Source organism: Alligator sinensis, unplaced genomic scaffold, assembly GCF_000455745.1.
Source record: "Alligator sinensis unplaced genomic scaffold, ASM45574v1 scaffold563_1, whole genome shotgun sequence".
NCBI lineage: Eukaryota > Metazoa > Chordata > Crocodylia > Alligatoridae > Alligator > Alligator sinensis.
In genome coordinates this window covers 549,227-561,688 of record NW_005842524.1, presented here as the reverse complement: position 1 = coordinate 561,688, position 12,462 = coordinate 549,227, and the positions used below count along the sequence as shown (strand labels likewise).

The 12,462-nt window shown below is 42.5% G+C and overlaps 1 protein-coding gene across 1 annotated transcript in view; it reads right to left on the bottom strand.

The window, feature by feature from the left end:
- Positions 1–275: 275 nt before the first annotated feature.
- Positions 276–12,462, bottom strand: part of LOC102384709 (arylsulfatase J) — a 102,021-nt gene continuing 89,834 nt past the window's right edge. Inside the window, exons 4-5 of the mRNA XM_025213362.1 lie at positions 2,014–2,843; positions 276–1,206 (exon numbers count right to left, since the gene is read on the bottom strand). Coding sequence (XP_025069147.1) covers positions 1,133–1,206; positions 2,014–2,843 — 904 coding nt within the window. The 3' untranslated portion in view covers positions 276–1,132. The remainder of the gene's footprint in view (positions 1,207–2,013; positions 2,844–12,462) is intronic.

Genomic DNA, 12,462 nt, shown 5'->3' with positions numbered 1-12,462 from the left:
ATTACAGCTAAACAACAAGAGTAAAGAAATCAGAATGTCTTGTAAGTGTCCACCCAGGCACTTGAGAATTTTTCTTTAGCATCCTTGAAACAAGGACAAAGATTTATTAGTGCCCAGCACTTTGTAACTTGTTGACAGAGGAATCTTATCTCAAAAATGAAATAAAATCGTGCCTTCATAAAAAAAAGAACCCTTGCAAGATTTTTTTCACAAGTAAAGAGGTGAGTTAAGTTCTTTGGTGCAAAAGAGAGATCAACTACTTTTATGAATGCCATAAAAATAAACTATTTTAATAGATACATAAATAAAAAAAGTTTAAAGTAGACTTTCCCTCCCAAAAAACACATATAGGTGGTCTAGCTTCTATAAAGAAACTGAACAACATACTCCAAGTGACTACTAAGTAAAATAATCACTTTGATACATTCAAAATAACTGGAGGCAAATACATAAAGAAAAAAGATGTACCCGAATCATTCGTCTTTTGCATTCTAGCAGTGTCTACAGTATTTTCTGGTTTTACAGTACTCTGCAGATTTGGATACATTAGCTAAATAAAACTCTTCTAGTGACAGCGCTAAAATAAAACAAAAAAGGGCGACTTGCATCACCCACTGGTAAATGTTTCAATATGAATGAATTAACTAACTTGTGCTGTAAAAATAAATTATTTTTAGGTACTGCAGGATAATTATATTTAAGTATTTAAACATTACATTCATTTTGGTGGTGTGCTTAAAGACTCCATATCTGTCTAATCCTTTGGTACGTAATATAAGGCACATGCTAGTTTTTTCATGTGTATTTGGATACCAGCATTTTGATTTCACCAGAAAGAAGTATAGCCTAGCACAATGAAGGAAGAAAAAAAATATTCCATTTATGTAGAACAGAATAATGCAATTTAAAGCAGCTTGTTCTCCTCCAATATTTGGGTTATTCTGGTAGCTTAATCTTCTGCTGCGCTCCATAAGAAATTCACAGCTCGATGATTACAACCCACTGTAAACTTCACTGATTGTCAGGGCCTTTTTTTTATTTTTCCATATAAATGATGTTTATCAGCTTGAGAAAAATCTGTCATTAACCTTTCCATACCACTACTGAGATATTTAGTAGTTCAGTCATGGAATTATTCCATTATGTGTGCTTCAACTATGGAATTACTGAAGTTGAGAGTCATTTCCATTGTTATCTGGAATGTAGCTGTGAAAGATAAACACTATTAGTAATGGAGAGAAGAAAGTTTTTTTATGTGGGTGTTTATATATTCTCCAGGTACAGTGTCAAGATAACTTGTGCTAGTGAAATGTGAAAAGAAATCAGAAGAGGAGAGCTTTCACTCATAGTGCACATCTGGCATTTGTACTTTGGTGGGATGTCAGAAGCTCAACAAAGAACAGCCAGACTTAGGTTTGAGCAAAGACAGTAGTCAAGCCTCTCCACCAGCAAGCCAGGAGTGGCAATTTAAGGACTGCCCTTTTTTCTGATTTGATTTTTTTTTGTTTTTCTTCTTCTTTTGTTTATTTTCTCCCTTTTTATTTTTCCCTGGTTTCTTTTTCTTCTCATCGTCCTTAAACCATGGGCCCCAAACACCTCCATTGAGCTTAGGATTACTCTGAGGGTCTTTAGGTGGATATCGAACGGGAACTGCAGTCTTATTGAACTGTGAAAGTCTCCACAACAAATACTTTACTACCTCAGGATATTTTTCAGAAAGATCCACTCTTTCATATGGGTCAGCAGTTATGTTAAAAAGCCACACTGTTTTCCCAGCTGACCAAGAAACCCGTTCATTATGCCAGCGATTGGGACCAGCATTGCTAAAAGCCTGAGGAGGGACCCAGTCACTGTATCCTGGATTTCCTGTCAGTAGTTTCCAATGGTTTACTCTAATGGCTGATTGAATTGCTGTGTTCCAAATCCCAAAGCCTGCTGTCCAGGAGCCATTCTTGGCTTTGGTGTAAATAGGATCAATGTTGTGTAAGATATCCACCCTTGGGGAACGCCTACCTTCACTAATGGTCTCCCATATATCATAGCCGTCCAACTGGATATCCTCATCGATCTGTCCTTCTGCCAAGGTGATCAGGGTAGGGAACCAGTCTGTTATGTGCACGAGCTCCTTGCACACAGACCCCTTGTTTTTCAGAAGCGGGCTATGAACAAAACCAACAGCACGGATTCCTCCTTCCCAATACGTCCCTTTGCTTCCTCTGAGGGGCCAATTACTTCCTCCAGCCATTGGCTGCCCACCATTATCTGAAGAGTAAATGATAATACTATTGTCATAGTAACCATATCTCTTTAAAGCCAGGGTCACATTGTGGACAGCTTCATCCAAGCATGCCAGCATGGCGGCGTATCTCCGCCTATTTATATTATTTATTGATCTGTAATTTTCAAAATACTTGCCTGGTGCTTGTAATGGGGAGTGAACAGCTTGATAAGCAATATATAAAAATATAGGCTTCTTGGGATTATGAGATTGTAAAATCTGTTGTACTTTTTGTGTGTACATCTGTGTTGAGTAGATGCCATTGTCATGATCCCAAGCTGCATTGTCATTTTCATACAGGTCATAGCCACATATCCCTGGGCTATCACACTTGTAGTGAGTATAATAGTCCCCACTGCCCAAAAGTGATCCAAAAAAGGAATCAAATCCTCTCTGTGTAGGCATGCATTCTTTACGGTAAAATCCCAAGTGCCACTTGCCAACCATGTGCGTTGAGTAGCCAACCTCCTTCAGCTTCTGAGGTAGTGTCATGTTATCCAGAGGTAAGCAGTTAGGCTGGGTAGGCCTTATAATCGAATGCTGAAGACCTGTGTGTATCTGGTACCTGAAGACAACAAACAAAGGAGAAATACACATTAGAGGAGGAAAAAGAACGAGAGAGAGGAAAAAAAGAAACCTATGGCCACCCACTTTCAAAAAAGGAGACATGTATAACAACAATAAAAAACTGTCTCTGCATAAAAGAGTCTTTCCTATAAATGTTATGAAGTGTTATTCCCAAAGAATAATGAGGTCATGCCATGAATTTTACTGAAGCAAGAACTGTTATACTTTAAAGGTGTTTCTATGAAGCTACGAAAACCTGGGAGTCAGCCTTATCAAACCGACTTATTTTTTTAACTATATTCTATGAATACTAAGAATGGTGAAAACAAAACATTTGACCACTTACATTTATTTATTTAACCACAAGCCTAGCTCATCAAACACTACCTCATCATAACAATAATTTGGCACAGGCTTTCAGAACACATCTTAGCAACCTTGCACAGTGCTGGAACCTCAGTGAACTGATCATGGTTTCTGAGTCACCTTCTGAGACAGGGCATATGGACAATTAATAGGAGGAAAAAGATAAGTTATTCATCTTACAGGAAGTGGAGTTATTTGAGATGTGTTAGCCATATAATTTCCACAGTCCTCCTTCCATGCCCTGGTTGACAGAATCTTGTATACATGGGATTCTGCAGTAGACCCATTCTCCTCTACTGTTTCAATGTGAAGCATGAGGAGCAATACGATACATGTACATCATATAGATACTCTTGGTCAAAATCTCTTCAAACTCAACCCATGAGATACCTGTTTATAAGCAATCACTTGAAGGAGAATGATAATGTCATCAAAAGATTTCTATTTGTCTTATTTCAATTCTGGTCATATACATGGCACTCAAAGCATCATGCTCATCAGTAAGGCATGCAGTCTACACAAATGTTCAAACAAATATTTTCTCATGTCTATCATCTATAGATGAACAGATAGTTTACCAAGATGTTTATTCATCTGGGAAAGCTTTCCTTATGCCTGCCGTATCTGATTTATAGAACATTTTGTTGTTGAATACATGTTTATGTAAATTTGTTACAAATGTCTCTTATTTTACAAGTGGTAAACAAATCAATTGCATGCAAGTACACTGGACTGTGAACATTAGCAGAATTTTATTTAAATGGTATAATGGTAAATTCTGAAATACAGCTGATTCCTATAGAAAGACACATTGAATCCATATGATTAGAAAATGAATTCAATATGATGAGTAGTAAGTACTAAAAATTAAAGCCAAATTGGCTAATATCAATTTGATACTATAACATTCAAAAACTGTAAGTTAATGCTTTAAATTTAAATAAATCTTTTCCCTGAGGATAAGAGTATGTTAAGTTCTGGAAACTGGATGGAATCATTATTTCATATCTTACTCAGTGGGCATGTCTACATGAGACATTTACTGCTGAGCTGACTAGCTCTGCAGTAATGTTGCTGCGCTTACACGTGCAGCCTTATTAGGTTGCAGTAAAATAATAAACGCTGCCATACGTTAGTACTTGTAAATACAAGTACTATCCTGCTGCAGCATTATTTACTGTACAACAAGGCACATGTAGATGTCGACGGGGCTGGCTGGGGCACAAAGGTGCTTCAGTGCAGGGGCTGCCTGCTGACTAGCCCCACACTGGAGCACCCTCATGCACCAGCCAACTGCTCTGCCAAACACTGAGCTGGGCTGGAGCAGTCCCGGGCCAGCAAGCTGATACCCCAGGCCCCCTACCTGCAATCTTGCTCAATGTGCTGCAGTCCTGGGCACGCATGTAAATGCGGTGACCAGGAGCAATAAACTCTGGCATGATATGCAGAGTTTATTGCATCACAATCATTTCACAAGTAGATGCGTCCAGTGATACCTTCCTTTTAATTCTTATAGTACCTACTGAGTCTGGTACCCTGTCATGGTGGGACTACTTGTTGCTTGCTCCCTAACCTCACAAGCTATGCCAATGATAGTTCTACCCTGCAATTACACCTAAGTTAGACAGTGAAGGATACAGATCAGGCAAAAATTTGTCTCTGGACCTCCAAATATGGAGATTCACTGTGAGGTTGACAATTCCACCCTGCAAGAAATTTACTTTTCATGGACATGGTAAAGAGGTCACCTTTCTCTATCTCAGATCCTTGGGTTAGTGGGGAGGATGAAGGAATCCACATTACAGGGACTAATCAAATCTTGCCTTGGTACTAAGATGGTACTTTGAAGAATCCACAGCTTTAGGTTTGCTTTGCATTATGTGTAGAAGGATTCTGGAATGTACATATGATGCTCCAAATTGAAAAATCAACTCATATTACACGAAAGATGGAAAATTACAGCACTGACATTCTCAGCTCACGTGTATGTGGCTGGGGACAGACTGTATTACACCGAACAAGAAAATGAACCCCAGGTGGAGGAAGAGAAGGAATTACTCTGATCATTAGGCACTGCAAAGAGCCATGTAGAACTAGAAGCCACTTAACAATAAAATACAATATACAAGTCCAAATGCAGTATATAAGAGAAAAAGTAATTTAATGCTTCATCCCTACAAATGAGCATGAGGACAGCAGTCACGGATTTTATAACATCCTAGAGGACCCCAATAGCAGAGTCACACAACATGACACCCTCATTGTATCTGCATATCATATGATACAACATTATCCGATCCAATATGATACAATTTGATATATAAATGTAAAAGTACTGACAGATGTCCGTGGACTAAGCAACATTATTGATACATATGGAACCGGTTTACATAATGAATCTTTGCCAGTGAACTCATCCTGTTGTGGCAGGATTATTTTTCCTGTAACCACACTCACATAAAAAAAAGGGTGAACATCATGGTATGAAAAAAAACAGATCACTTTGACCTGTATCTTCCCTTCAGTGTGCCAAAACATCCAGATAGATTAACAAAACTTTCTAGGTTGCCAGTGACCATCACCTGTGTACTGTACTGCATTATAAAGAGTTTACTTGAAATAAAAGTAATCAAGAACAATTCCTCAAAACTCAAAAACCTCCAAACATGAATAGAGTTTGAACTTTAGCTCTCAAATATGTCAGGATTCTATCTTTGATGATAGATGAGGATGATTATGTAAGGCAGGGTATCAAAAATACACCGGTATGACTGAGAATATATTGGGACTTTGAAGGGGTAGGAGAGAAATATGGTCGCTAAGACCACGCAGAACGCCATTACCAAAAGAAAACAGAAAATGCTTCCTGCCTCCTCAGGGATAATGATAGGAGGAAATTAAAAAATAAAAAGAAGTTAGAAAACTAGATTAACTGCTAAAATGCTGAGGCAGGTAAAACAATTAACATATGTTAATAGGCAGACCCACTAAGTTGAAGTGGCAGACAAAAAACTGCATACAAAGAGGATAATGGGTGACATGAGTTACAGCTACAACGAACCATAAAAAAAAAAAAAAAAATTCTTTCAACCGTGAAGAACAAATTAAAAGATGCTAAAGCACTTTCATTTTTATTGAACAGGTCTCTACCTGAGATAAAATTCACTTTTGACAATGTAGATAAGATGGAAGACCTTGATTTTAAATTTGAGGACATTACCTTGGGGAAATTTAAATCTAAAGCCAAAAACTACAATTCAGCAGGCCAGGATAAACTAACCATACATCTGCTCAAAGCAAGCAGTGAGCAAGCTCAAGAGAACTATTTGCGCAAGTGGGAATAGGATCTAAACATGTCACTTATGCCCCTGACAGACAGAATAAAGGTGCAATGGGATCTGATGCAGGATTCCAACAATCATGTTTCCTGCCATGCCACATGCCCTGTATCAGATCGTACAGAGCCATATTGCCAGTGCAAGGGGAGCCCAGTCACATGCCCCATGCGCTCCTGCAGCTGGCAGCTTTGATCAACTGAGCAGGGATTTCTGACCAGTCAGATGGGAACTCTTATCAGCTGATGGGGCTCCCATCTGGAGGAGCATATGGTGCACTAACAGCTCTCATCAGCTGAGGAACCCTTTCAGCTTCTGCAGCACTGGGGAGTCTTGAAAGTCTCCTCTTGCTCCAGAAGGTGGGCACTGGCCACACCTTCAGTTAAAAGTGTGATAGGAACCAGCCACAAAGTTATTATACAAAATACAACATATATGTAATAACTTTATGGCTTATTCCTCATTTTAGCATGCTATTAATTGAATAAGCGTGTGCCAGGACACTACTGTAAGAGAGAGCCTGGAAGCACTGCAGGCTAGGCAGGATGAAGCAGCAGCTGCAGGTTGCTGGGGCAACAGGCCAATGAGGCCTATTAGCAGGCACCTGCAAGCAGCCCAGGCAGCCTGCTGACCAGAAGGGGCCAGGGCCCTGGGAAGATACAAGCCCAGGGCCTGAGCTGGCAAGCTAGTCTCTCCTTGGCTGCCATAGGGTGAAGAACTCCTGGCGGCAGGGCTCTGGAAGGGACTGCGGTGCTGCACATGGATCCCCAGTAGGGTTGCCAACTCTGAATCTATTCCGGGAGGTTTCATCACATGATGTAATGACATTAATGACTATGTCAGGAAGGCAAATGCACATTACTATTACATTTAAAAAATCCATTGGATAACCGTATAAATCAGATTCAACATCTAATATTTATTTTAATGAATGCCCTATCAATTATCTCCTGGAGGACTCTCAGCAGTCTCCTGGAGATTTCTCTCTAACTCTTAGAGACTACAGGACAATTCTGGAGGGTTGGCAACCCTAATCCCCAGTGTGGCCAAGGGAGCTCTCTAGGATATGGCCCAGGGCTGGGAGGCTATCCTAGCCAAGCGGTGAGGGAAAGTTTACCCTCTTAAAGGGGCAGCGGGCTGTTTCCCCTTTGTGTTTCTGTTATAACCTGGGGACTTATGTTTATGTTGTATTTACACCAGTAGTTTGGGGTGGGACTATAGGAGCAATATACAGAGGTCTCATTAGTGCTCAAGGGGCAAGTGATCGTCTTGAGCCCTACCAGGGGCAGGCTCAAGGCCCAAGTGACTATTGAGCCTGGAGCAGGAATAGGGGCCCTGCGCCTGAGGAGGGTTGAAGCCATGCAGGGATCAGGGGCCGGTGCCCAAGAGAGGTGCAGCCACACAGGGGCCTGAGGTCCAGCAGACAGAGGTCAGGGGCCAGGGGCCTGGTGACCAGAAGGGAATAACCAGACCTAGTATCTCAAAGCCAGGTCTAATACAGTGGGCCCAGGAAAAACAGCCTAGCTAGATTAAAGGGGCGGAGGCCAAGGATGTCATAGCCCCAAAGGAGCGAACGTGATGGTAACACCTGTGAGGCTTCTGTAGTATAGGGAAGGACTGAAGCCATGCAGTTAGCTCCTAAGGCTTTGGGTGCCCTTCAGGGCACAGTCAACCAGAGAGGCTCAACAAGGGGCCTGGGGAATAGTAAGTACCAGTAGGGTTGAACCTACTGGTTGAACCAGGGCCATGTGAAGGCCTGTGGGCAGCCTCCCTATTATCACTATTATACCATCAAGGCATGGCAGGTGAGAAGGGAAGGCACCCTAGGGATGGAGCAGGGCGCGGTTGCAGAGCCACCAGGGGGCAGCATGGCCACACCTGGGACCCTAATGTGCTACATTACTTAAAGACACGATTAATCAATCTTAAGTGAATAAGTGCTGAATAAGTGCTATTTCCCTGCCTAAACAGGAGTTAGATTTGGACCAAATTTTTTGCACAGTATTTGGAAACACCATTGGTCCTTACTCAAAAGATAGGACAGATGGTTTAGGAGAGAATTAAACATCCTGAAGGCAGTGTCCTTTCCATGACACTCCTTGTAAAGTCTACCTATGTTCAAGAAAGCCTGGTTTACCCCTGCCCCATTGGATTCCTGCAGAAATGTTCACAAAAGCAGAACTGCACCAGCCTTCTTACGACAGTCCAGTCCAGTCCAGTCCACTCATTCCTGCCACGAGACCTCCTGATCAGCTCAAGAGCATCTCAGAATCTGTCCACGTAACTTGGTTCCTGGGTGACTCTTCCACGATAACACTTTTCCTACTATTTAGTGTTTCCATTTGAATAGAAGAAAATGGCCTTCTACTGTTATCTCTTTACTACTAGCTTTTCGGAATTCAAATCTAACATGGAGCTAAAAGGACAACAGAGAAGGCAAGCAAACTCCACACTCAAAAAAAAGTTTGCAGTTAGATCAAGTTACATACAGAATTCATAAAGTAAACATAGATTCCTCAAATAAAGCATCTCAAACCTACCATCATAATTTTAATTTGAGAGAACCTGAGCCAACTAGTACCAGGAATTATCCTCAACCATATGATTTTATACAATCTTTTCTTGAACACATTGAAGTATCCTGGTTCCCTATTTCTCATTCAATCTGCTGGCTATTATTTTATATACAAAAAATTGCCTAAATTCTCTGCTGGTCTCTACTTTCACAGTTTTAGGATATAGTCCACATGTGTGTTGTCTTCACCTATTTATTGGACAGATTTTACATTTTGTTATCTATGTTCTGGATTCACATGTGTATGTTTGTGTGTGCGCATATTTATATAATTCTGTAAAACCATTGACTGTACATGAAAATGTTTCAATTGTAGAAATAGTTTAAATGAAGAGCAGAGTATTCTTCGTTATTGCAGTAATAGACAGGATTTGTTCTTTCCCTTTCTCTATGTGCCTAATTGATCCATTATGGGCATTGTTATCTTTTTAGTGAATGTATTCAATTTTCAAAGGGCATGCAGGCTGTTGAAGGAAATACAAAGCTGAGTAGGTAAAAGACACTGATTATTGTGGAAGTCAAACAGAATCAACAGCAATGGGAAAGGCATCTCAACACTGCTGTTCTGCAATTGCACACAGATTGCACATGAGAACAAAACTACAGAGACTGTAAGTGACAGGTATTGATTTTCTGGTTCTCTGGAAGGCAACTTTGTGAACAGCTGTGATGGTTGTGGTAACTCTTGTCTAGCTCTGTACTGAAGGACTGAAGAAATTTTAAGAAGAAATAACTTGAATTTAATCCAGAGGTGGGCAAAATCTGACCCGCGGTCTGAATGTGACCCGCCAGGCCATTCTATCCGGCCCATGGGGCTCCTAAAAAGTTTAGAAAAGTAATATGTATCCACCCCTGGCTGACTATCATGCGGCCCTCGATGGCTTGGTGAAACTCAGTAAGCAGCCCTCTGCCCAAAATAAATTGCCCACCCCTGAATTTTAGTTCCGTATACAAAACTAGAATTATTATGCTGAATAGTCTGGAGTTAATCACAATTACACCATTAATAACCAATTACATGGTTACAGACTGGGATGCAGAACCTAAAGTTATAGTTTCTCTGACTTTGATCTCTACAAATTACATTTACATAAAGGTAGTACTGTGATTTGTACTGTTTTGTTAGGTAATCTAGTCCATAGCTGGGACATATACAGCATTCTTCCCAATCAATGCACCTAGGTTAAAGCTGACTTCATTTGTTATGTCTAAAAACACCAAAGGAGTATTCTGTACTTGCAAAGGAAATACTTAAGTACAATTTGTAAATAAATACAACAAGAATGTGGCCATTGGAAATACAAATATAATGATTTTTATTTTACACAATAATTAATCATAGAATTATAGAAAGTTAGAGTTGGAAGGGACCCCAGGAGGTCATCTAGGCCAACCTCCTGCTCAAAGCAGGACCATCCCCAACTAGATCATCCCATCTCAGACTATTCATTGTGTATTTTCAATTACTCTTTCTGTTTGACTAGCATAGAAGCTATTACAATGTTTACAGTTAGGCTATTCAAATGAAAAGGAAACCTCTTATAAACTTCCCAGCTAGGGGCAGAATTTACACATAAACTGGTTTAAGTGATTGGAAACCTGTTTAAACCTGTAACAGAACAGAAGTTCAATGTACATAAATTGCTTTCAAAACGGCCAAAAACCAGTTTAAGATAAACCTAGATGGATGTAGTATCAGACTTAACTGTTTTAGGTCAAGCCAGTTTATGGAACTTCTATCTCAGATCCTTTCCTGGTTGAAGTTAACTCACAGTCCCCCAGCATCCCAGGATGCTTTGCAGCCTTGGGCTGTGCTGTCTGCTCTAGCAAAGCAGGAACTGCCCCACCCGTCTGTTCCCTAGCCTGCTTCCTGCTTGTGTCCATCAGCCCATAGTGATGAGGGGACAGGGGAACAGACTCCTAGACGTCCCTAGCCCAGGTCTATACAGCATGTGGGGACTTTTCACCCCTCCACAGCCCTCCCCATGCTGGGGGCACCCTGGGGAGTTGAGGCAAAACACCCCCCCACTCCCCTCCCCTGCACAGCTGCTTGCCTTAGCCACTTCCACAGGAGGGAGGGGGAAGGAGTTCACAAGGCCCCAAGCGTGGGCACCAGAGAGCCCCCATCTAGGAGGCTTCCTCCGCTCTAGCCTGGGGGCTCTTAGCTGGGCACAGCCCTGGGGAGCTGAGGGAAATTTCCCCCCTTCCCAGGTGCTAATTTACTTTGATTGCTTCCATAGGAGGGAGGGAGGGAGAAGGAGTCCTCCAGGCCAGGTGCCTTCCCATGCAACCTGGCATGGGGGCACCAGGGAGCCCCTGTCTAGGGGGGCTTCCTCCCACCCCAGCCTAGGGTCCCTAAGCCCGGGGAAGCCCCAGGGAGCTGAGGGGAATTGTTCCCCTCCGCAAGCCCACAGATGCTTGTCTCAGCTGCTGTGAGTTTCATGGATAGCCTGCGGCAGCCTCAGGGAACAGAGGGAAATTCTCCCACTCCTCTGCAGCTGTTTTTGCCTTAGCTGCTGTGAGTCTGAGGCAAAAGCAGCTGTGGGGAAGTGGAAAAATTTCCCTCCACTCCCTGCAGCTGTTCCAGGCTCTCTCTGAGACTCACAGCAGCTGAGATAAGCAGCACTGGGGTTTGGGAAGTGAAGAATTCCCCACAGATCCCTGGGGCTGCCCCAGACTGGGGTGGGGAGGAGCCCCCCCAAGGAGAGGGCTCCCTGGTGCCTCCAATGCTAGGCTGCATGGGTAGGCACCCACCTGGAGGAATCCTTCTCCCTCCCTCCTGTGGCAGCAGCAGAAGCAATTGGCAATTGGGAAGGGGGAGATGGGGAATTCCCCTCGGCTCCCCAGGGCTGACTGGGCTGGGGAACCCAGGCTGGGGAAGCCCCTTAAGGGGGAGGCTCCCCCAAGGTGGGTCAGCACCTGGATGGGACTCCTCAACCTGCTATGGGGGGACACAAGGGGGTTGGGGACATGTAGTGGGGAACTGATCAGGGACAGCCTCGCTTGGCTGGGCTGGCAATGGCCAGCAGTCTTGGAGATGTACTCTAGTGCCCCTGCCTACTGGCCTGGGTCAGTGCAGGTCTCCCCCTGCCTCTCCCAGTTAAAAACCAATGTCAGTTCAGTTGGTTATTGGTTCCATCTATGCAGCTTAGAGGAAGCTGCAGAGATTGAATCAATTCTGCCTCAGGCTTTTTGACTGTCCATACTGAACCCGTCTCCAAACCTTGGCATCTGAAAAATAATTTCAGTTTTGTTTTGGACTGGAAAGTGAGTGATGCTTCCATTAAGGCAAGTCATCACTGATGCTACATCTTCCTACCTGAAAGTAGAATGCATATTCT